The sequence below is a fragment of the Topomyia yanbarensis genome, chromosome 2 (genome assembly GCF_030247195.1).
Source record: "Topomyia yanbarensis strain Yona2022 chromosome 2, ASM3024719v1, whole genome shotgun sequence".
Classification (NCBI taxonomy): Eukaryota; Metazoa; Arthropoda; class Insecta; order Diptera; family Culicidae; genus Topomyia; species Topomyia yanbarensis.
Genome location: NC_080671.1, coordinates 405,733,237 through 405,760,116, shown reverse-complemented (window position 1 = coordinate 405,760,116; position 26,880 = coordinate 405,733,237). Strand labels below are relative to the sequence as shown.

The 26,880-nt window shown below is 39.5% G+C and overlaps 1 protein-coding gene across 15 annotated transcripts in view; it reads left to right on the top strand.

Annotated features, from left to right (window-relative positions):
• The window catches only part of LOC131685024 (protein groucho), a 518,750-nt gene extending 492,546 nt beyond the window's left edge, over window positions 1-26,204 (top strand). For 4 of the 15 annotated variants that reach the window (XM_058968362.1, XM_058968355.1, XM_058968353.1 and 1 more), the window contains 9 exons: window positions 9,329-9,535; window positions 10,260-10,361; window positions 11,102-11,158; window positions 11,515-11,697; window positions 23,269-23,513; window positions 23,587-23,836; window positions 23,905-24,331; window positions 24,393-24,592; window positions 24,813-26,204. In XM_058968362.1, the coding sequence (XP_058824345.1) occupies window positions 9,329-9,535; window positions 10,260-10,361; window positions 11,102-11,158; window positions 11,515-11,697; window positions 23,269-23,513; window positions 23,587-23,836; window positions 23,905-24,331; window positions 24,393-24,592; window positions 24,813-24,920 (1,779 nt within the window). In that variant the 3' untranslated portion in view covers window positions 24,921-26,204. The remainder of the gene's footprint in view (window positions 1-9,328; window positions 9,536-10,259; window positions 10,362-11,101; window positions 11,159-11,514; window positions 11,698-23,268; window positions 23,514-23,586; window positions 23,837-23,904; window positions 24,332-24,392; window positions 24,593-24,812) is intronic. The other 11 variants (XM_058968364.1, XM_058968358.1, XM_058968357.1 and 8 more) reach the window with 5 other exon arrangements.
• Window positions 26,205-26,880: the final 676 nt, after the last annotated feature.

Sequence of the window (26,880 nt, the reverse complement as noted above, 5' to 3'; positions counted from 1 at the left end):
ATTCCGTGCTATGACGATTTCGGATATTTTGCAAGATCGGATTGACTGCCCCGAGCTTCTCAGTGCGATAAATATGAACGTTTGTGCCCTTCGCAATAATTTATTCCTCCGATTACCTCTTCGCCGGACTAACTATGGAGTAAACGGTGCCATCATTGGTTTGCAGCGGACCTTCAACAGAGTGTCATCCGAGTTCGATCTTCACATTCCACGTAGCAGATTACAATTTGACTTTTTAAATAGATTAAGAAATTATCATTAGGACCACACTGTGTCTGTTGATATTAAATATAAATAAATAAATAAATAAATAAATAAATAAATAAATAAATAAATAAATAAATAAATAAATAAATAAATAAATAAATAAATAAATAAATAAATAAATAAATAAATAAATAAATAAATAAATAAATAAACACGGTCGGCTAATGTTTCTCGGGTTGGATGAACGCAATGCTTAGTAACCGCATGCATTATTCCTGTACCTGGTTGCCAACGACTTATTGAGGAAACTTGATGAGCTTGTATTTCGAACCTACGGGTTCGCTGACGTTTAACGCAGAAGCAAATAACAACCGTGGTTCGTTCCTTACAGTTCTTAGCTACTTGGAGAAGATCAAGTCAAATTCGTTGGGGTTATATTGGATTCGAAACTGAATTTGTCTGCTCGCATTGAGTTCAGAGTCAAGAAAGCGTGCATTGCCTTCAGGCAGCGCAGACGAACTTTAGGAAAGACCTGGGGTTTCAAACCCAAATATTTGTATGTTTGTATTTGACTATTTACACAACAATTGTATATCCAATACTGTCATACGGATGTCTTGTGGGTAGGCAAAAGGAGGAGGTCCAATCACAGCTAAATCATCTGCAAATAATGACGATCATGGTGTTGACTAGTGCTTACACGAAAACTCCGACTTCTGCCCCTGAAGCCCTTCTAAATGTCAAACCATTACATTACAAACCTTATACAAGAAGCACTGTCATGTACATGCAGGCTACTGGTCTTTGGGACAGTTCATCTTGTTCCCAGCCAGACACGGCTGTAGTCACAAAATGGTTACATAGGAGAAGAAATTCTTGCTCCCAGCGATATTACACTCACATGTAGTTTTCCTTGCAAAACATTCCATGTGAAGATTATCTCTCGAGAGGAGTGGTTGTCTGGCTATATGGAGAGACAACAAGAATCGGAAATGGCCTGTAATACTGACGGTTCTCTGATGGAGGGACGTGCTGGTACTGGTGTCTACTGTCGTGAAATTAAATTGGATCAATCTCACTCGCTAGGTAGATACTGTACAGTATTCCAAGCAGAAATCTTCGCTATTTTGTGCGGGTACAATCGGCCCTTCGATAGAGCTCGCCCGGCAAAGTTATAAACTTATGCTTCGATGATCAAGCTGCACTCTAGGCCCTTAGCTCGACCAACTCACGGTCCAAGCTGGTGATCGCATGCCGAACCCAAATTGAAGAACTAAGCATTGTTATCACTATCTACCTTGTCTGGCTTCCCGGACATTCCGGTATTACTGGACTGACATATTGGCCAGAGCAGGTGCAGCGGTTGACTGCGTTGATCCTATTCCCGCCCTGCCAATTTCGACAAGTTGGATAAGAGAAAAATGCGGTCTTGGGCTTCGTCCGAGCATCGCAATCATTGGAGAAATCTATGAACGTGACGCCAAACAAAGATATCCTACATTTTTCGAAAATCCACTGCGGCATGCTGACAAGAACTTTAACTGGCCACTGCAAGCTCAATTATCATATGACAACTATTCAGCGCGCTCAGTCATTTTCATCTAATCTTTTTGAATCCGACTACGGAACCTCATACTATCTGATATACAGTTGCCCAGCAGTAACGCAATTGCAATTTCGAGTTTTCAGCTGTCCTTATGTAGACGACAGCGTGTTTGGACGACTGAAACTCAGAGACGTACTAAAATTCCTTATCCAATGTGGTAAAGGGCTTGGGTTTAACTTTCCTGCTGTTATTTTTCCCACCCTTTCAATTATACCTTCTCCCTCCTTCTCCTTTCCTTCCGATCAGGGAAATTACAAGAAGACTCGGCAAGGTATAAATCCCCGGAAACATACGGGGAACGTGTCATTTGAGCCAATATATTCTAATTGCTAATTCATGGTAATTAAGTGAACGTTTTAACACCTATACATTTTCAAACGCGGTTTCAATCATTGACCCATCGCTCGCACAATCATGAATCGCTTACGTCCTGCAGTATCTACCCTCGGTCCTAGCAGCCTAGCCTTATGTCGTCAGTTGGACAAAAAAGAAGCTAATATTCACTAGACAACACGTTTCATTGCGACATGACCGGGAACTTTAGCGATATGGGGGAAGAATAGACTGCCCAGAAAAATAGTGAATTTTTGAAAACTCAATCGGCCCACCCCTGATTCGATTCCTAGTCCCACCAGGAGTACTTGCACCAAATTTGAAGCAAATCGGACAAGTCTAGCTACCGAACCAACGTGCCTGAAGTTTGTATGGGATTTTTCGACAATTTACATGGAGTAAACCCGCAGTTTTGCCGCTAGGTGGCACTGTATGTATCGTATTATCACTGTAAGTGAAAATAAGAAAGATAATTTAATTGTCTACAACTTTGTCGAAGACTGCTAGTGAATCCGGCTTTGTTAAAAGAAGTTATTAAACTTTTAACGAAGTGATGTCTGAGTCAGTTTTGCATGGGGCCTAGCAGTGCTTGGTAATATATCAGTACTCGATTCCCACGAAAAATGCATTTTTGTGAAATAATCGTTAGGTTTAGCACAATAGTATGTTCAGAAGAATTTTAACACATATTATGAGTTGTATTTGGTTAGAAAATTTTAGTTCCAACTGTGACCGCATAGAGGGCACCAACATTAACTTTTCATAGAAGAGAGATAGGATATCAAAATGTTCGGAAGAATTATTGCAAAGTGCCTGTTCTACAACTTTGTGGAAGACACCTAATTTCTATCTCTTTCTCTTGAAAAGTTAATGTTGGCGCCCTCTATGTGGTAAAATGTGGAACTAAAACGTTCTAACCAAAACATGGCTCGTATTATTTATACAATTCTTCTGAATATATCATAGAGCTAAATCTTACGGTTATACCATAAAAATGCTTTGTTCGCGCGAATCGAGTTCTGATACACAACCATGCACTGCTAGGCCCCATGCAAAACTGACTCAGACATCACTTCGTTAAAAGTTTAATAACTTCTTTTAACAAAGTCGGATTCACTAGCAGTCTTCGACAAAGTTGTAGACAATTAAATTATCTTTCTTATTTTTACTTACAGTGATAATACGATACATACACTGCCACCTAGCGGCAAAACTGCGGCTTTATTCCATGTAAATTGTCGAAAAATCCCATACAAACTTCAGGCACGTTGGTCCGGTAGCTAGACTTGTCCGATTTGCTTCAAATTTGGTGCAAGTACTCCTGGTGGGACTAGGAATCGAAGCAGGGGTGGGCCGATAGGGGTAATTTTTTTCCTGTCACTCTAGGGAAGAATCTTATCACGACGAGAGATAGTTCCCAGATTTGCATGTCCAACGCAACCACGACGGGATTTTAAGATCAACATCAACTTCTCTGCGCAATGCAGCGATGCATTTCTTACACACGGCTGGCAATGAATAATTATCTCGTTGCCGCGGCGACATATCTAGTATCTGAACCGTCCACTGATAATTAAGCTTCAGAATCATGGTCTGCGCTATCATTGAAGAACACACGCGAATATGAGAATGACCACACGGTTGCAAAATCGAATTTATCCACGTGCAGTTACATACACGCTAGCAGACGCGACAAACACGTTAACATACAAACGCTTGGGCTTCATCCTACGTCCGCGATCTCGCAACATGAAGACAACCCTGTGATTAAGTGAACACTTCTAAACTCTTAAACACGGTCTCAAGCACGGACCTACAAAAACCTGTTTTCGCGCGATCGTCCGAATGTCCTTACCCTCGACCCAAGTACCATAGGTTCCTGCCTTCAGTCGAACCAATCAAAGCAATACGCTCATGTCCACTAAACAAAACGTCCGATTGCAACATAATGTAGTGATATGGGGAATCTCACTCTCTTCTAGAATTCAGCACGTTAACATACAAACACTTAAAACCTTCGCGATCATCAACGCACACCAAAGCCCGCGGTCTCGCAAACACGAAAACACCCCGATGATTAAGTGCATGTTTGAGAAGTAATAAACTTTTAAACGCGGTCTCAAGCGATAGGGCATCGAGCACGTCCGGAAATCTTACCCTCGGACTTAGCATCCTACTTTGGTGATATTGATAAACTTACTTTCTTCGAGCCTCTGAACCATACACTAAAAATTAAGTATCAGATTCTCGCCTTTGGTGATATTGATAAACTTACTCTCTTCGAGCCTCTGAACCATATACTAAAAATTAAGTATCAGATTCTCGCCAACTATTTCACAACCAGGATAACACCCCAGTGACCAATTGTGCATTTTACCACTTATAAATTTACAAACGCGGTCTCAACAAACATCCATGTTCGCGCGATGATGAATCGGTTGATCAATGGACCAATAAGAAAAATTATGCTCATATTCACTAGACAACTAGAGCTTCTGAGCCGTACATCAAAAATCGAGTATCAGATTCACGGTCTGCATGCGATCGCCAAAGAACACACGCGAATATGCGAATGGACACACGGTTATAAAATCGTAGTTACACACTTACTAGCATACGTGATATATAAACGCCCACGCGATCGAACACGTTAGCGTACAAACGCTCCAGCCTTTCGCGATGATACACGCGATCGTGAAGTCACTACGCCCGCACATATCTGAACCGTACACTGAATATCACGTTCAGAATCACTGCCCGCTGCAATTGGCCTTAAGCAGTGTGTTAGTGGGTGACATTTCTCGTCTCGTCTGGAAATGGAGTGAGTGATTCTGACGGGGATCCCTTCCGGGACCCTATCTCTACATCAGTAGGATAACTTTCGAAAAAAAGGAAAAATGCAGAATAGTTTTTTAAATCGCACAAAAAAATAGATTGGATGGATTCTAAATCGCACAAAAAAATAGATTGGATGGATTCTAACTAACTGAAAAATAAAATACGTTTCATAAACATCAAAGCACAATAAATGAAATAGTGTGTAGTTGTATCGCAGATAAATAAGTATCCGCTCTATATTTGTAATTGTCTGTCATACCATCTAATGATTCCACTGCGGTACTTATCCCCAAACAATCGCAAAAAATAAGCTTTAAAAGCTTTATATCAATATCCTACCCACAGCTACCAATGAACGGCATAAAAAATAACATCACCACACAAAATGACAAAGTGTCGCGATGTCCTCACACTGATCGCCAATCAACCACAACCACCCATCTAACCAACCATTGCATTGTATCGCAGCGCCCATCAGTAGGCGCACGGTGTTGTTTAACACTCGGAATACCAAGGGGGTAAAAAGTTACGCGGACTACCAAGGGGGTCTAAAAAAATGGGAACGCTTACTTTAACCGCTCATATCTCAGCCGTTACATAGTCGATTTCAAATCTGTCTTCACCAATAGAAAGATATGTCTTTTGTGAATACGTCAAATAAAAAAAATAGAAGAATAGAGTTGTCTACCGTAAGTTACAGTAAAAAGAGTATAACAAAGTCAGTGAGAAAAAAAATGGGAACGCTTCTTTGACTTGCCATATCTTAGCTGTTTGTTCACAAATTTTAAATCTTTCTTCACCATTGGATAGGTAAATCTTTTATAAAAACAGTGAACAAAGAATGATGGAAAGCAAATTTGTATATCTGAAGTAATTGTAAAAAAAGTAATTGAGAGTCAGTGCAGACGAAATGAGTTTTTCTGTTCAAACAATCGTATCACGACCATTTGTCAGCCAATTTCAATTTTCCTTACACCAATGCAATCCTTAGAGCTTCTAGACTTGTAATATATGCAATAAATAGTAGATTTTCAAAAATTACTGTACTTTTTCGAGTTTTTAGGAGTAAAGATCTTTACAATGTACGTGGCATACGGTTGATTGAAATTCTTTGCGACTTGTTAGTTTTACGGTTTGAAAATTACCTATTTACTCAATAGTTCTACATATTATACATGGATATTATTATATCAAAATGTTTGCACAAACGTGGAGAAACACAATATTGTATGTAAGTTACTTAATAATAGAGTGTGTTAGGACGATTCAGTAAATACGAAGAAGTTCAGAATTTAAAATATTCGTCATATAACTTCAAATTTGAAGCGATGGCCTATACATTTTAATACACCAATCGATTGTAATTGATGGCGGCTACAATTTCTGAAAAAAGACATTTTTATATTTTTCTCAAAAAATAGCCAAAAGTACGTAGAAGTACAAAAATTTCATTCAGTTCGCAAATAACGTCGAATTCAAAGCGATGGCCTATACCTTTTTATATACCAATCGATTATAATTGATTTTGGTTACAATTTCTGGAAGAACAATTTTTATATTTTCTCAAAAATAGACAAAAGTACGTAGAACTACAGTAATTTCATTTAGTTGACAAATAACTTCAAGTATTCAAATCTATCACCTATGCAATTTATACACCAATCGTTTGTAATTGATTTTGGCTACAATTTCTGAAAGAACAAATTTTTATATTTTCTCAAAAAAATAGCCAAAAATACGTACAAGTACAGAAATTTCATTTAGTGGGTAAATAACATCGAATTCTAAGGGATGATTTATACTTTTTTATACACCAATCGATTGTAATTGATTTCGGCTACAATTGTTGCAAGATAAACTTTTTATATTTTCTTTTAAAAAACGACAAAAATACGTAGAAGTACAGAAATTTCGTTTGATTGGCAAATAACTGCAAATTAAAAGGGATGACCTACACTATTTATACACCAATCTATTGTAATTGATGGCGGCTACAATTTCTGAAAGAACAATTGTTTATATTTTCTCAAAAATTAGCCAAAAATACGTAGAAGTACAGAAATTCGCAGTGCCAATCAGACGAAATTTCTGTACTTCTACGTATTTTTGTCGTTTTTTGGGAAAATATGAAAAGTTTATCTTGCAACAATTGTAGCTGAAATCAATTACAATCGATTGGTATATATAAAAGTGTAGGCCATCATTTTGAATTTTGCCTTATTTGCCAACTACATCAAATTTCCGTACTTCTACGTATTTTGTCTATTTTTTGAGAAAATATAAAAATGTGTTCTTTCAAAAATTGTAGCCGCCATCAATTACAATCGATTGGTGTATAAAAAAGTATAAATCATCCCTTAGAATTCGACGTTATTTACCCACTAAATGATATTTCTGTACTTGTACGTATTTTTGGCTATTTTTTTGAGAAAATATAAAAATTTGTTCTTTCAGAAATTGTAGCCAAAATCAATTACAAACGATTGGTGTATAAATTGCATAGGTGATAGATTTGAATACTTGAAGTTATTTGTCAACTAAATGAAATTACTGTAGTTCTACGTACTTTTGTCTATTTTTGAGAAAATATAAAAATTGTTCTTCCAGAAATTGTAACCAAAATCAATTATAATCGATTGGTATATAAAAAGGTATAGGCCATCGCTTTGAATTCGACGTTATTTGCTAACTAAATGAAATTTCTGTACTTCTACGTACTTTTGGCTATTTTTTGAGAAAATATAAAAATGTCTTTTTTCAGAAATTGTAGCCGCCATCAATTACAATCGATTGGTGTATTAAAATGTATGGGTCATCGTTTCAAATTTGAAGTTATATGACGAATATTTTAAAATTCTGAACTTCTTCGTATTTACTGAATCGTCCTAACACACTCTATTATTAAGTAACTTACATACAATATTGTGTTTCTCCACGTTTGTGCAAACATTTTGATATAATAATATCCATGTATAATATGTAGAACTATTGAGTAAACAGGTAATTTTCAAACCGTAAAACTAACAAGTCGCAAAGAATTTCAAAGCCGTATGCCACGTACATTGTAAAAATCTTATCTCCTAAAAACTCGAAAAAGTATAGTAATTTTTGAAAATCTACTATTTATTGCATATATTACAAGTCTAGTAGCTCTAAGGATTGCATTGGTGTAAGGAAAATTGAAATTGGCTGACAAATGGTCGTGATACGATTGTTTGAACAGAAAAACTCATTTCGTCTGCACTGACTCTCAATTACTTTTTTTACAATTACTTCAGATATACAAATTTGCTTTCCATCATTCTTTGTTCACTGTTTTTATAAAAGATTTACCTATCCAATGGTGAAGAAAGAATTAAAATTGGTGAACAAACAGCTAAGATATGGCAAGTCAAAGAAGCGTTCCCATTTTTTTCTCACTGACTTTGTTATTCTCTTTTTACTTTAACTTACGGTAGACAACTCTATTCTTCTATTTTTTTAATTCGACGTGTTCACAAAAGATATATCTTTCTATTGGTGAAGACAGTTTTAAAATCGATTATGTAACGGCTGAGATATGACCGGTCAAAGTAAGCGTTCCCATTTTTTTTACCCCCTTGGTATTCCGAGTGTTAATCAAATCACCACATTCACGGTCGTCGGACCAACAGTAATCCGCGAACGAGCATCGATCCACCGAAACGGAGGGAAACCCCCGCGGCCAGCACCATTTATCAATAACCGGCACGTTTGTGTATATTCAAGTCCATCCATTTGCATTTATGAACGTTTCTACTCATTATTTAAACGGACAATTTAATCGCCGTCATCCATATTTAACATATCACACCCTTTGATGTTGCTTTCCCCCCACCAAACAATGTCCGTTACCCGGAAACAGCCGTAGAGACCCTTGCATGACTGGTTTGTTTGACATCCTCACACACACACACGCACATACACACACACGCATATAGACTTATGTTTGCAATGGCGAATAACTCCCGCCCGCCCACTCGCCTCCCAAGTTATGTTTGTAGGTAGCCTTTTGTAGGTGCATAATGATAATCTCAACAATGCAATTAAATCATTTATACATTATAATTATCCGCCACCATATCCTGCCGCATTCAACTGCCCAGCCCATTCATATTTTATAACAAATGTAGTGTACTGTTGAAAACCGCAGTCCCGCCCCGGGAACGGTGGGCGGGGACCCGCCGCGGTTAGCAATCGTTCACAGTATTACTAATTAATTTTCGATTGTCACCCGACGTTTTCTCTTTTCGTTTCGTTGTTTTTTATCGCCACCTCCGCCGTTCCCGCCGCTCGATCGCTCACCTCCTCGTCTTCCCGTCGCAGCAACAGATTCACGCACAGCAAATCCCGGGAGGACCACCGCAACCGATACCGGGCCTCGGGGCGCTGGCCGGTCCACTGACGGCGTTCGGTGGCCCGATGGGCTTGGGGCCGCATGGAGCACCGCAAAGTCTGCTCAAAGCACCGCCCGATCTGCACCGGGAGGATCTCAAGGTGCCCCTGGGCGGGCCATCGGCCGAGGAACGAATGGTAAGTTCTAGTTGGTTTAAATGGCAAAAACATCTCAGTAAATTAATAGATATGACACTGATAACTGAAATATAAGTCAAGTTTTCAATGTGTGAAAGAAAAATAACTGTCGTTTTCAAATGACACAGCTAGTAGCAACTTGCCGCTAGCTGGCGGTACGATCGATTAGCAGTCTTCCTGCAGTCGATATACGGACCTTGTGTGCAAAATGGCATACAATAATTATTCACGTATGCGAAATTGAGTGCAATGGTGATTTGTAATTTTTTTTTGTTCTATTGTATACTCAGGTTTTCCGTGAAAAAATATTCTTGCTTGTATGTCTGTTCTATGTGGATATGATTAGTAAGATCATTTCAATACAGCGTACAGGCGCCTCCATCGCTGGATGATCGATGGAAACAAAAGTACACTGCACTGCAAAACTGGTTGGAAAACTTATTTTGACATTTTTGTACCATTTCGAGAATTTGCTTTCGAATGTGAAATACCTATTCAAGTTAAAAGTCAGTGGTCTTAGGTTGGGAAATAATGTCTAGGGTCGATTTGTTTACAGTCCATCTAAGACGTTATTTGAGACAACTCAATCGGTAAAATTATTTTTCTTGAAAAATGTAGATGAATAGATTAGATTTAAAATTCATCTCCTCCTACTTCACCTAAAACAACAACAAAAGTAGAGTAAATGACTATTAATTCAAATACTTTATCTTATCTCCAACAGCGCAACTCCGTGTCTCCTGCTGACCGCGAAAAGTACCGACCCCGATCCCCATTGGAGCTCGAAAGCGAGAATAAGCGACGGAAAGAGGAAAAACTTAACCACGTAAGTTACCTGTCTGTATCTGTGCCAGATCAGTCTAGGTTATATCTTCGGGGCAATGCGTTAGCCTGCATTCAGAATGCTTCGACTGTCGAACGATCATTCGGGAACAGACGGGTAACGTACAGCCACTCATTTATTAACATCAGCTCCTATTGGATTCTATTGAACATTAGAACATACCACAGCAAAAAAATTGTTTCACATAACATCGGGCGGGAAACCAAGTCTCAGCATGGCCAAATGTACTTTGCTTCGCTTCTAAAACTGCAGTTGCTCGTTTAGCTAAACAACATTTTTCTCAAATCAATTTTATAGTGACATACGATGACCAATAGTCAGCCTCAGCCAAATCCATCAAAACAAGCGCAACTGATTAGTTAACTTACGCTTATGCTAGCAACCGACAGAGCGAGCTAGTGAGCGCTACTACTACTACTACCACCACCGTCACCATCACGTACAGTGGATGAGTGTTCTTTGGCGCTTTCAAAGTTGACGAATTAGAGTAGAAACGATTGAATAAAGTCAGTCAGTGCGACTTAATTTACTCCACGAACAACGTTCCAAGCATTATGATGACATGTTACAAGAGAAAATATTTTCGTTTGTAAAACAACATCTTAAGTTTAATTTAGTTCAGTAAGCCGTCCACTTTTCAGTTGTTCGGAAGCGTCAATAGTTTCTTCAATTTAGCTTAGTTGAGCTTACGGTTTATCAAAATCCCGCCTATTATTTTGCAGGAAAGCGACGGCGACAAAAGTGAACAGGAGTTGGTGGTGGACGTCGCAAACGAAACGGTAAGGTTTACCCTGAACCAAACAACTAGTGTACACAACTTTCCCCGTCCACACGGCCTTTGTTACTATCTTCTTTCATTTTGTCTATAATTTGACGGTGTATGGTTTTCCTTTAATTTTTTTTTTTCCTGTATTTATCCACGAATTCACTAGCCACCACTTTCCCACTGTATTATGCGTACCGGTAGCTCGCTCTGTCAATGCGCACCCTGCTGCTAGCTATTTTAGAACATATAGAAAGGAAGTAGTACTTTTCCCGCCCGTTGTTGAAATAATCAATTCACTATTCACTCCGTTTTTTTGGTGAGGAGTGGGCCGATCGATTTCATTCTCACTAACATTCCTTTCCTTCGCAGGGTACACCATCACCTCGGCCGAACGGCGATCACGTTTCACTGGAGAGCCGAGATCGGGACAGTGTCGGTTTGAACGGAAACGATAAAGCCGGTTCGAGCAGTCTCAAGGGTGCAAACGATCGACCGCCTTCCCGGTCTGGATCCAGCTCGTCCCGATCAACCCCGAGTCTCAAGACGAAAGATGTAAGTGTGCTTTTAGTTTTTTACTACTGAATGAATGAAGCGTACCTAGGATGTGGTTTTGATGACTCATCCGAAATCCGTCGGATAACTTTATGTAGCAGACTGAAAATAATATATAGACAACAGGGTGGTTTCGAAGGGGTCCGCGGTGTAAACTAGGTTGAAAACCGCTGTTGTATAGTATTCTGGTTGATTTTCTCAAAATAATAAAATATGAGCCTTAACAACATTATTGAATAGACGAGTTTCAAAGTGTACTATTTTTTGATACCAGTTCTAAAAGTAAATACGTTCAGGAAAATATCTTAAAATTTTGATCAATTTAAGTTACCGTTATTCATAGCCTGCTATATCTCAAACACGCTCGATATGCGAGACCATTACTGTTTGGATGTTGCACTGGTTATTTGTGCCGAGGGTAAACGGATTTTACGCGGTTTTTTACGAGGTTTTTTACGCGGATTTTCCAATTAACGCGGTTTTTTTACGCGGATTTTCCAATTAACGCGGTTTTTGCAAAAATATTCTAAGTCCTTTGAATACAAAAGACTTTTTTCTGAATAAAATCCTTTTAAATGCAAAGAACTTAGAAGAATGTTGGCAGTTTTTATTTTGTGCGGATTTCGCTATTAACACGGTTTTTGCAAAAAATATATTATATTATATCGTTAGGATCATTCCAAAAACACTCATATTGACTGGGTTATAGTAAATGTGGCTACACCGGAAGTCGCCATCTTGGAATTCAAAATGGCGTCAAACATCAATCTTTGTCTACTACTCGTCAAGACCATTCAGAAAATACCCATATTGATTGGGTTACAGCGAATTTCGCTAAACCGGAAGTCGCCATCTTTGGTTTAAAAATGACGCCATAAATTTTCAAAATGACGTCAAAGATCAATTTCTGACACCTACTCCTCAAGACCATTCCAAATATACCCATACTGATTGGGTTATAGCGAATTTCGCTAAACCGGAAGTCGCCATCTTTGATTTAAAAATGACGCCATAAATCAATTTCTGGCACCTACTCCTCAAGACCATTCCAAAAATATCTATATTGATTGGGTTATAGCGTAAGTCGCCATCTTTGATTTCAAAATGGCGTCAAAAATCAATTTCTGGCACCTACTCCTCAAGACCATTTCGAAAATATCCATATTGATTGAGTTATAGCGAATTTGCTAAACCGGAAGTAGCCATCTTTGAATTCAAAATGGCGTCAAAAATCAATTTCTGGCACCTGCTCTTCAAGACCATTCCGAAAATACCCATATTGATTAGGTTATAGCGAATTTCGCTAAACCAGAAGTCGCCATATTTGATTTCAAAATGACGTCAAAGATCAATTTCTGGCACCTGCTCTTCAAGACCATTCCGAAAATACCCATATTGATTGGGTTATAGCGAATTTCGCTAAACCGGAAGTCGCCATCTTTGATTTCAAAATTACGTCAAAAATCAATTTCTGGCAGCTACTCTTCAAGACCATTCTAAAAATATCCATATTGATTGAGTTATAGCGAATTTCGCTAAACCGGAAGTCCCCATCTTTGATTTCAAAATGGCGTCAAAAATCAATTTTTAGCACCTACTCTTCAAGACCATTCCGAAAATACCCATATTGATTCGGTTATAGCGAATTTCGCTAAACCGGAAGTCGCCATCTTTGATTTCAAAATGGTGTCAAAAATCAATTTCTGGCACCTACTCTTCAAGACCATTCTAAAAATATCCATATTGATTGAGTTACATCGAATTTCGCTAAACCGGAAGTGGCCATCTTTGATTTCAAAATGGCGTCAAAAATCAATTTCTGGCACCTACTCCGCAAGACCATTCCAAAAATATCCATATTGATTGAGTTATAGCGAATTTCGCTAAACCGGAAGTCGCCATCTTTGATTTCAAAATGGCGTCAAAAATCAATTTCTGGCACCTACTCTTCAATACCATTCCGAAAATACCCATATTGTAGGGGTGTGGACCATAAGGAGTCTTCCAGACCCGTCTCTTCCATCTTCCCGAAAATCATCCAAGTCTTTTGCATTCAAAAGGACTTAGAATATTTTTTGCAAACAAAAACTTCCAAAAATATTCTAAGTCTTTTGCTGAGTTTTTTTACGCGGATTTTCGAATTAACGCGGATTTTCCAATTAACGCGGTATTTTACGCGGATTTTCGAATTATCGTCATTTTTACGCGGTTTTTTACGCGTTTTTTTTACGCGGTACGTATCCCCCGCGTAAAAAAATCTAGGTGTATTTCATCGTGAAAATACTAGGTCGAAATAACACAATGCACGATGAAAACAGCTTTATAAAAATATCCGCCTTCGTCATTTCCACCGACGACGGTAGATGGTACAATGTTTTCTCGACGTTTTTCCTTTTAACCGTCACAGTTCGAGACGGCTGTAGAGATGGCCGGTTTTCAATTTTTTTGAACCTGAACCCGAGAGCTTGAAAATTGAAAAACACCAACCCGACCCGAGCCCGAAATTACATAATTTGAAAAACCCGAACCCGACCTGAGCCCGAACATTTTAAAATTGAAAACCCCGAGCCCGAGATTGAAAATTTGGTAGAACCCGACCCGAACCTGAGAATTTAGAAATTTGAAAACCCGAACCCGAACCAGAAAATTTAAAAATCGAGAAATCCGGTCCGAACCTGACTTGTTAATATGAAGTATCTACCAAAGACCCCGAAGATTTTTAATTTTAGGCGAGCTGGATCCTAGGTTCATCTAAGACTGATAGAATTACTCGAATCTGAAGTAGCACCATACGTGTCCAGGTACCTATATTTGCCCACGGCAAAACGAATTACTGGGGGAGTGGAATTCGCATTTATATTTAATATTATTGAACGTCAAATTTGTTATGTTCTGAGAAACTAGGATAAATCGGCGGCTAAATCATGAAGAAACGAAAAGTTTAATGATGACAGTTTTATCATTACAGGTATTCAATTAGCTATCGCAACTCGTACACAGTTTCGACAGTTTACACGACGTGACCCGCGTTACTGGTTGGCACAGCCAAACTTGTGTCGAAGGATGTCACTCAAGATTCTCTGACGCGCTATTGGTGTTACGTCAATAGTGCTAGGACTATGATGGACTATACAATTTATTTATGCTTCAGATTGTACAATATGCGCGCCAGTAGAAATGCTTCGACATTGGTAATTCTTATTAGCTGGGAGCTAATTGGTTCACGAAACAGATATCGGTACCGGTACCGAGAAATTCCGCCTCGATAAAGATATGAGGTAAATGGCTCAAGAAAGCGGAATCCATGTCGGGAGAAATTCCTCCGTCGATGAACTCTCAGTCGGAGTAAAGTGAGTTCACCGCTGTGGACTACCCGAGTAGATATTGATAAAGCGAGGGTTCACAGGCTTAACGACACCCTTCCCTCGGACTAGGGTCGTGGTACCGGTAATACCGGTACCGAAAATCCCGGGAATACCGACCCATTTTGGTACCGTAAAACCGGTACTGAACAAAAGCCATTGCCGGTATTTTCGGTACCACACAATTTTTTATGAAAAATTGTGGACTCTCAGGGGGACCTGTTTCAAAATATCGGTCTGCAAGATGGCTTTTAATTAAATTAATTACCTTCTATAAGTTAAACATTACTAGCTCCCGTTGTACTGAACGGTATGTTTAAATTCCTGCTTTATTTTGTCGAAATTGATTTTAACGATCTACTAAATTTCAAAATTTTCACATCTAGCGTAAGAGACGTAAAAATTTGCTACGATTTTTTTATTACCGACATTCTGATTGGTTTCCATTATTCACTGGGTGGCGCGTAATTAAACTATGATCTAAGTCATGTCTTTGGTTTGCTCGTAAACCTTTATTTATAAAAGAACGAAGTGATTTACTAGCTAACAATTTTAGACTTGGTGAACTACTCCAAATGGGGCGATTTGTAATTATTATGGATCGGAAAATTCAGCAAAACTCCATAGTTTACAGGAAAGCAAACAGCCTTGGTATGCAGGTCAAAACCAATTTACAGAAAATCAAGAGAGGAAATGCGAGCAGCCTGCTCGGATTTACTGCCATTCCCGCTTTGATTTACTGTTGTTAATAGTGTTTCTTACATTTCGTCGCTGTTGTGCTATCTTATGACAAACGCCATTTTGGGGTAAACTGAGTTAGATATGCCACATTACTTGTCTAAATAATCTCTACAAAGTGGCGTTTACAGAATTTCGACTTTCTGCATGGTTACTGAGATATAGCCAGAAATGCGCTGAGAAATTTTTAATTTTTTGCTTCAAATGACTGTGTAGTGGGATTGGCTCAAATTATCTTGATGAATAAGATGTTTTTATATGTAAAACTATCTCAGAAACACAATGGCATAATCATTTTCAAAACAAAAATGCGCGAATTGTGAAAAAATGCAATTTAAGATTTAAACTGGAAATATAGCATATTTGGCAACACTGTAACCAAAAATAACTATTTTTGCTAGATTCCCTGACTTATTTCCTTCAAAATGCATCTCACTGATTGTTTATAGACCAAATGAAGCCAATGATATGAATAAAAGTTGATAGTTGATGATTTTTTTCTATGGAAAATTTTCCATGCACGATTATGACACGCTATACAAATTTTGTCATCAATACACATCTATGACACGTGTGAGTGCGACTTTTGTTTACATTTATACTAAAAGCTCGCAACATAGTCAATTGATCTTTGTAAAATTTGAATGTTTAACACAGAATAGACAGAAGCATCAATTGCCTTCCTTGAATTTTTTATACCATTTATAAGTTTCGAGATATTCAATCTCAAACTTTAAAAATCGTTTTTCTCGAAATGTGCAAAATGGCGCTTGTCCTAAGATAGCACAACAGCGACGATTTACCATCTGTTGAAGTCGACAAAAGTCGCACCGCTTAGCAGTTATTGATTTCAAAGTCGCCTAGATTTCGAAATAAAAGAAGGTGCCGCATACGAAAAATATTTTCTGCTGAAATGAGTCATGCCATTCCGAATCAATTAAAAATATTAAACATGTTTTTTTGATCAGCATAAATCAATCACCTGATAATAAGGTCATCAGTTTGAGCATTCAATTTCACTTTGAAGCTTTTTTCGAATTTTTTAAAAGAAATTCGAGTACCAGTACTTTACCGGTACTACCGGTACTGAGGGCATCAGTACCGTAGTACCGGTTCTCGTCAAAAAGGGTCGGTACTGCGAACTATACCTCGGACCTAGTGCAACATAGGTAGTCTTGCTAAGATGTGATGGAGCTGGACAGTGGATTATGACTTCTTTAAAAGGCCATATAAATCCAGAATCAGCTCTGTCGAAGCGAGTCGGTGCCGCTTCCGCTAAGGTTTCATCAAAATTTTTAAAATAAAGCACCCTAGTCCAACTGAAATGCTAACCGGCACATTAGGATCGATATCAGAAATATCCTAATTATACCGTAACTACCGCAACAGTGCGAGAATTACTGCTTCCGCTCCGGGAATTGTGTGATAAAACGTTTTTTCCGCAGCAGCACTGCGGGAAATAGACATTTACCTCGCGGTTTTACCGCAACCGCACCTATTAATTATCGTGTAATATAAATATAAAGCATTGTTTGACGTTCTTCAAATTGATATAAAATGGAGAATAAAGCTTATAGAGTTTTCGTTTTTTCTTGGTGCTACACCGGTGTAGTGCAAAGAAAGAGATTGACTGATTACACCCAAGTTTGAATGAGTGTAGCACCGACTACACCGGTGTAGTACACTGTCAAAAACGAAAATGCCATTAAATACAATTGTTGACTGTCTGTTTTGGTAGCATAAGGCATGCAATTTAATGTTTAAAAATAATATCAGACAACAGCCCATTGCGACCACATTTTACAAACCTCATTCGGTAGGCCCAATTTTGGATCATTTTTTCCGAGATCGATTGGAAAAGTTTTGCGAATAACGCGTTCAATGTTGTCCTCTAGCTCATCAATTCTCGAGTACTTTTTCAAATGGACGTAAGTAACAATGAGAGATTCTCTTTGAGGTCTTTCTCTTCTGTTCATTACTCGGCCATTTCAACATTTACTACTCTACTCTTTGCATAAGGGACCATCCATAAATGACGTAGCATTATATGGGGGAGGGGGAGTTTTGTATTTTGTGATGATGTGTGACGACAGGGGGGTAGGGGGTCATGTCATGCTACGTAGCTTTTTTAAAGGGGAATAACTAACATAGCTTTTCATTTTTTTAAAAAAAATTTGCGGGGACAAGGGGGGGTAGAGTTACCGTCAAGCTACGTAATTACCAGGGGGTATTTAGAAGTTTGTGACGAAATGCTACGATGGGGGAGGGGGGTGTTAAAAATCGCTCAAAAAATGCTACGTCATTTATGGATGGTCCCTAATATTGTAGTAAAAACCGTCGGCTTTCGATATGTACTGGAAAATTAGTACAAAGTGTTGTAATGACGTCGTAATAAACGAAAGAGAAAGTAAACAAAGAGAGGCTCTCAATGTTACTTACGTCCATTTGAAAAAGTACTCGAGAATTGTTTGTGGTTTTTCGGTGTAAACGAGAGACTTAACGTAGCTCTAAAAAGTCTAACGAAGTCGGCTCGCAAGAGCGCAGAAGCCAATCGACATTACCCTCTTCGTGTATGATTCGTCTATCGAACACGGTTTTCAATAAAGCGATGCAAGACGGTTACAGGTGTGCACATTTTTTTCTATGTGTGAGTGCGGTTGTCATTTTTCTTTGATGAAGCCGAAAAAACAAGAGGATATGAAGAAGAAAAGCACAAACAAATGACGTAGTGGGCCTTTCTGTTGCCATAAGTTTTCTTTCGATTCGGTCATAGTTAATTTAATCGCTTTTTTTCGAAGTAAAAAGTGTCCCTAAGTGTTCTAATAGGCAGATCCGAGGTGAAGCTCGGCCTTTTCTCACTTTTCATCGTGCGCCAAAGAATCAGGATGCTCGTTCGTTCACTTCAAGGGCCCCGGCCGCCATGCTTAATTTTGCAAGTATTAAACTAATACACTCAAAAGTGTCAAATGTTCCCACCTTTCTCCCATCTTGAAAGCGATGGTTGCAACGGACGAATGACTTATTACCCTATCATAAAGTGACCAGACGCTGCGCACAGATTTCTAAAAATATCCCTAGGTGACGCGAATGGGTCCAGGAAACGGCAAATGGGCTAATACATAGTACTATTTGGCCCCTGTCCCGTTAGAACTTCGGTATGCCTCCAAGTACGTTCTAAACCCGTTACCTTAGCCGGTGTAAGTAGGCTCAGCTGAACGTTTCTGACTAGCGCAGATCAGGCTCTGAATGCGGTACTCCATGAAAGACCGCGTCAACTCTCGCATGAGATCTCACTGCACAGTGGTTCAGAATGCAAATTTAGCAGGATTTTTTAGATTTTACTAAAATTAAACAACTTAGCCTTATTAAGTCTTTGGAGAAGTTTTCATAGTTTATGAGCCCCCTCTTTTTGTTAAAACAACAGTTAGGGTGGTTCTAATTTTACCAAGATCAAAAAATTAACTTTTTAATCATTCTAGCTAGAGCCAAACGATCTTCAGCGAAGTTGTAGAACGACAAATTTTGGAAAAGTTTGCCGAAGACATTTGAGCCCTATCTGTCATACTTTTTATTTTACAATAAATTTAAAGTCGAAGCTTAGGGCGTTTCTTCGAAATACAGTTTTATTCCAATAACTTTTACTGTATTCATTAAAAACTGAAGTAGTCTTCAGACAACTTTAAGATTGTTTCAAGGCGAATAATTTGTTTCATGGCACTATATATCTAGTTAATTGCTTTGAAAAGTTATGAGTTTCGCCAAAAATGGGGTTGTTTTGAATAACAATATCACTCATTTGGGGCAAATAAAAAAAAAATTCTTTTTGAACTAAAATCAGGTCATGATTAGAGTTATAATTGAGCAAAAAATGGCGAATACGATATTTTTTTAAATTTCATAAAATTGAGTTAAAAAAATCTATTTTTGAAATATTTAGTGCATATATCTTCTGAACAATAAAAACTAGAGTTTTAATGTTTTAGAAGAAAATGTTCGTCTTCAAAAACTCTGAAAAACATCTGAAGGATAGGTTGTAAAAAAATGAAAACTGAAAAAGTTATATTAAAAATTTGGTTTTTCATGAATTGACTCTTTGTAATATGTTTAAATTACTTTCACGGTGAACAATATAAAAAATGTAGTTTCCTTTTCATGATAAAATATTGCACTTTACAATACTTTTCTATTAGTTTAAATAGTGGGTAGGGTGGTTCTAAATTTTTTAAAATAAAAAAAATAACTTTTTAATGGTTCTAGATAGAGTTTCGCTGTCTTCCACAAAATTGAAGATAATGAAATTTTGAAAAACTTTGTCGAAGACACTGAAACTCGTATACTTTTCATTTTACAAGAAATTTAGCAAAAAAAATTTAGGGTGTTTCTTAAAAAATGGTTTTCTTTGTATAACTTTTGCAGTTTTGATTTTTCATTAAGATCACTTTAGAAATACTTTCAGATATTTTGAAGGAGAACAATTTGTCCTAATATGTTGAACCTCTAGCTTCGCTCGTTAGAAAGTTATATATACTTTTTACTAAAAATAAACAATTTTTTGAGTGAATATTGCAAGATATAAAAAATATCGTAGGTCGCCGAGCCAGCCATATAACCACGCGAAGCAGCAAATGCAATCGCAACAGCAGCGAGCGGTGACAAACCAATAGGACGCCAAGGTAAGCTAGGATTTGAGGTGCGCAAGCCGAAATCAAGCATTACCCACGAAGATCAGCAGTCAGGGTTGCCTAAAGTGATGAAAATAAGGCAAAAGCTCATGAAAAGCAAGGACAGCACGTGCACGGACAGATCAGGAATCTTGTGATTTGCATCGAATCCGCCGTAGCGGCCGCCGAATGCGAACAGATGGCGTTACTGGAGCGAGCTGAAAACGCCGAAAAGGCACTGCTGACCACGGAGGTAGCGAAAGCAGAAGCCTATAAGACGCCGAAGTGTGACCGGTATTCCCTTTCCGTGAAAAGAGTCAGGAGAGGAGGAGGAACCGAAGAAACCCAAGAAGATCAGTCAAGAACAACGAAAAAACTGACGAATGGAAAGTGGATGGCGGGCCGTAGAAACTGTAGAAGAGACAAGGAAAAAACCAGAAAGAAAACGGATGAAAAGAAGAAAGAAGACCTTCGGCTGCGCCAGGAGAGCTATAGGGGAGACGTTCTAGTGGTCAAAGCAAACGACGGGCTGACTTACGCGGTGATCCTCAAAAAGGTGTGAGAAGTTTCCAAACATAATGAGCTGGGAGAGTACGTAAAAAGAAACAGGCGAACTCAGTAAAGTGAGATGTTGTTCGAGCTGAAGAAGGATCCATCGATCAAGAGCTCGACCTATCAGGAACTCGTGGCAGGAGCGGTGGGATGAGAAGCGAACACGAGAGCTTTAGTTCAGGAAGCAAAACGGACGACAAAGTGAAGAGCGCACTAATAGGCTTCGTGATCGACGTATTCATATGTAGCTGTTTTGCTCCCTCACTGTGGACGCCAGAGCAGTACAATCGGATGCTGGACGCACTAACCGACTTGTTAGTCGAACGAACGCTGGTTGTTATAGCAAGAAACTTTAACGCTTGGGTCGTGGAGTGAGGTAGCAGGCTGACTAACGCAAGAGGCTACAGCTTGTTGGAAGCCCTAGCGAAGCTGGATGTATCAGGAATCAGAATATATTGGATCAAATGGCACGTACCCCGTATGTAGTCGAGGATTTGTGCCTTGCCGTGTCTTCCTATCATTACCCTGATCGGAAGAAAAGGAGGAGGAGGGAGGAAGTAGCATTGCGCAGAAAAGGACACCATAAAACATACAGCAGGTAAATTAGAACTCACAAGCCCTTCAAATCGCATGCAAAAAAACCTAAATCTCATTACCGCGATGGATTAATGTTACTAAGTTTCAGTCGCCCAACAGTTCCGTCTATATAAGGATAGCCGAAAACTCGAAATCACAATTACGTTGCTGCAGTTTCATATCACATGATATGAGTTTCCGTAGTCGAATTCACATAGATCACGTGAAAATGACTCAGCGCGCTAAATACTGACCATGTGATAATTGAGTTTGCAATGACCGGTTAAAGCCCTGATCAGCATGCCACAGTGTTGTTCCGATGTCAACGAAACGATGATTACTAGATCACTGTTGTCAGCTTAAATCGTCCTTGAATCCGGGACCCGACGGTTTCCCTTCAGTACTTTTGAAAAGGCACATCGACGCTTTAGTGGCTCCGTTTCTTCACATCTTTAGAGCATCTATTACCAATGGCATTTTTCCATCTTACTGGATGTCCGCGAAAATGTTCCCGGTCCATAATAAGGGAAATAAACGAGACGTTAACAACTACCGCGGAATCACTTCATTGAGTGCTGGCTCGAAGTTGTTCGAGCTGGTGACTATGGAACCTTTTCAGACTCACTGCAAGCAGTACCTAAAGTGACGATCAACAAGGCTTCACGTCTGGGCTTTCGACTGCGACTAACCTGCTATGCCTAACATCCTACATAACAGAGAGTATGGAACGTCGCGCTCAAACCGATTTTATTTACACAGACCTGGCGGCCGCTTTCGACAAAATTAACCATGATATAACAATCGCTCAAATGGAGCGATATGGCATCAACGGTAGTTTGCTGCAGCTGTTTCGATCCTATCTTACAGATCAAAAAATTTTGATTGTCATTGAAGATTGTCAGGCACCCACATTTATTTCAACATCAAGAGTACCCCAGGGAAGTCACTTGGGACTGTTAATGTTTCTTCTTTACTTCAACGACGTTCATCTAGTTCCGAAGGCTCCACGCCTGTCCTTCGCAGACGATGTTTCTACTCATCCGCTCTACTGAAGATTGCAGATTACTCCAACAAAAGTGAAACATTCGCTAATCGATGTAGCGCGAGCCGCATGTGTGTAAATCCGAAGAAGTGCCCGGTGATCTCATTTGTACGCAGTTTAACTAATGCTATGATTCCCTCGTGATGGGGATTCAATTATGGGTTTAGTTTTCGTGGCACAGCGCTTCTTCTTCAATCACCCGCTTCGGGACAGACGGTAACATGGACAATAGACGCTCTTGAAGAACTTCCGACCTTTTAAATTTCGAACATTCAAGTTTAGATTGAAACACCCCGCTGGTTTTAAAATTGCTGGCAAACAATCAAATACCATGTACATAATTTGTTTCGGATTCCAGCAGTTTATGAAATATCGCAAGGAACATTTATAAGATGGGGGTATGGGGTTCGACAAAATGTGACAATTGAAGGAAGGGGTGTAAGCTAAAACGTACAAAGTTGTGACAATTTGTTACATGGGGTGAAGGGGAATAAGTATTGGGCAATTTTTGAGTTATGTAATTCGTGAATGGTCCCTTGGTGCAAATGATAACATTTCTTTAAGTACAATATTTCGATGTTTGACGAATTGCAGAAAAGAAAGAATACCAAAACTAAACTTCCCCATCCTCTCATTACAGCTCGACAAACCAGGCACACCTGGTACGAAAGCACGCGTCCCGACACCCAACTCATCCACTCCGGGTGTTCCCAAAGCAGTAGTACCTCCCACAGCAGCCGGCTACCCGGCATCTCCATATCATAGGCCTTCGGACCCATACGCACGACCCCCACCGGATCCGTACGGTCGTCCACCGGTACCGTTCGATCCACATGCTCAGCTACGAACCAACGGAATCCAGCTGCCCGTTTCGAGTGGTAAACCGTGAGTAACATTCGTCTAGCGACTCTTTGCTCATAGTCTCCAACTAACTACGAAAATCATTTCTCAACTCCAGTGCCTATTCATTTCACATGAATGGTGAAGGTGGACCACAACCGGTACCATTTCCTGCCGATGCCCTCACCGGACCGGGAATTCCTCGTCATGCCCGCCAAATCAATACGCTAATGCACGGGGAAGTTGTCTGTGCGGTTACCATCTCCAATCCAACCAAATACGTGTACACCGGTGGCAAAGGATGCGTTAAGGTTTGGGACATTTCGCAACCGGGCAGCAAAAGCCCCGTCAGTCAGCTGGATTGTTTGGTAAGTTTGTTCTCTTCTAGAAAGTTGCTATTGATGTTTCAATCAAGAAATCTCCTTTAACCTCCAAGCAGCAACGGGACAACTACATCCGCTCGGTGAAACTCCTGCCCGACGGGCGAACGCTGATCGTTGGAGGTGAAGCATCGAATCTCTCCATATGGGACCTGGCGAGTCCGACCCCGCGGATTAAGGCTGAACTAACCTCGGCTGCACCGGCCTGCTACGCGCTTGCCATCAGTCCCGACTCGAAGGTGTGCTTCTCGTGCTGCAGCGACGGAAACATTGCCGTGTGGGATCTACACAACCAAACATTGGTCCGGCAGTTCCAGGGTCACACCGACGGTGCCTCCTGCATCGACATCAGCCCGGACGGGGCCCGGCTATGGACCGGCGGTTTGGATAACACCGTCCGATCGTGGGATCTGCGCGAAGGACGACAACTGCAGCAGCATGACTTTAGCTCGCAAATTTTCTCGCTGGGTTACTGTCCGACCGGTGGGTTCAGGAATGTCGGAAGCTAAACGATAAAATTAACGGCTTTTTTGGTTTTTAATAGGTGAATGGCTAGCCGTTGGAATGGAGAACTCCCATGTTGAGGTGCTACACGCCACAAAGCAAGACAAGTATCAACTGCATTTGCATGAAAGCTGTGTGCTGTCGCTGCGGTTTGCTGCCTGCGGCAAGTGGTTCGTCTCGACCGGCAAGGATAACTTGCTGAACGCGTGGCGCACTCCGTACGGTGCTAGTATATTTCAGGTGAGTATCGGTTATTTACCAGCTGTAAAGTTCTAAAACGCTGATAAGTTAAGGGATACCCTAAGATGGCGTAAAGACGCCTATCCTCTTATTTCTCGAGAAGTTAGAAGTTGTCAAATAAACCAATTTATTTCCAGTAACATGTTGGCTACAGTTTTGTTTTTAAAACTGTGTAAAAGAAAATGAAATTAAAACGTGTTTGTTTTCCTACCCATTCTAGTCCAAAGAGATCTCGTCAGTACTTAGTTGTGATATTTCGACCGACGACAAGTATATCGTCACCGGTTCCGGTGACAAGAAGGCTACCGTCTATGAGGTCATCTACTAGAAAGCAGAACAATTTCCCCCAGGAACCTGTGCAAACTACCATCGAACAGTGGACATCAGTTGGCTCAAACTCCACTATTTTCAACGTCCTTAGCACTACTAGCATCACCGTTCTTCAGTTAAGGTTTCGTCTTCTTCGGATCATGTTTAGAGTTCATTGCGGAATAGAAAGTTTCCGAATGCGCATTGGTTTGACAAAGTGGGTAAAAAAACGAAAGAAATCAAAAGAAAGAGCGAAGCGACAGTAAAAGTGTAGATCAATTTTACCAACTGTATCAGTTTATAGTTAAGTTCAAACTTCGAACAGAATACCCACGTGTTAGAGCAATAGGCCCACACTCGCAACAGCAAGCACCAGGTGTAACCGTCATCAAGATGACGACAAAAAATACTTCACACAAAGGCAAACGAATGTTAAACGGTATGAGTTAAGTAACTTAAAGCAAAAGTTTAAAGTTAAACTAAGCTAAGCGCCCTTTAAATGGAAAAAAATCAAAGAATTAACTGTAAAGCGATTAGCGAAAAAGAAAACAAGCCAGAAAACAAGAAAAAAGATTAACCTAATTATTACAACTTTAGTGATTGCCGTAAATAAAATGCAGAGAGTATTGTACAGTATTTGAGAAACTCGTAATGTTAATTATATGATTAAGACCAGGAAACAAAAAAAAAGATTTTGCAATTGCGCAGAGATCCTTCGAGGTTTCAATTGTAAATTCATTTAAAAGTTTTGACTGTAAAAAACACCCACAAATACATCTAATTGTTTCATTTCACATTCTTGTCCCCGTGGAATAGCAACAACAAAAATAGATGTCCGTTTATTCCATTTCAAAAAGATAAGATACATTTTCACCATTCTTTAGAAAACTAATGATTGAGCGATGTAGAAACGAAAACGCAATTTTTTTTTCCATCACAATTATTGCTTGCTATCCTTAATGACTATGAGAGAAACTTGCGATGGGGATTATAATTCCAACTATTTATTATCAAAAACATGAACTTCCTTTTCCGGTGCGAGCAAGCTCAACACCGAATGAGAAGAAGTCTCCCACTCTCACCAGATTAATCATCTTCATATGTATGTAGAATGAAGAGCGACCGATTAAGGGATTCTTTGCCGGCAAGTAATGCAAATTTCTCTAGCTGATGGAAGGTAAAATAGAAACGGCAACGCAAAAAAATCATTACAAAGAGTAAATGAAAAACCTGGGAAACCAGCAACACTGGAAAGTTCAATATAAATATTATAAATAAATATTTTTAGACATGAAACGATTAATATCGAGGGTTCTGGAATATCAATGATCCGAAATCCTTCGACTGAAAGTACTTGGGCAGCGTTTTTATCAGGATATGAGAGAAATATTATCACGATCACGATCAGCCACAAAACTCGTAGGAATATCTGAAGAACATACCAAAACACACAGACTAGGAAAGAGAGCTGCAACACCGTACAAGGGCAAACAAGGAGCGATACAAACATGCACGGAACTGATGGAGATCGATATTCTGATAACCTAACCGTCTACGGAAAGCACGGTCGCGCGACGACGGTGCAGCGGCACTTTTTTAATACACTCTTGGAAATATTTCTTCAACTATCGGGCTATTAAACAGCATTACGACAAACACCCTTCAGCGGCAGAAGCTTTATGTTGCCAGGGATTGGGGAGATGTTACCAAGAAATATAAATTTGTGTTTGTGGAAGGTGGTAGGAAATCTGAAGTTGCGGCTGAAAGAATTCGATTTGTACAACCAGCCATATAAACGGACACCAACGATTGTGTAACTGACGTATCAACTATTTAGTAATTAGATCTTTCAGTAGGGTAAGAACACCATTTCTCGACACACCACCAGTTTTCTACTACCCACATAAAGTGGCCATTTCTGTGTTGTAGTATGAAAGCTAGCTGTGGGTAGAGAACTAGTGCTCTTCCCTTCTGCGAGG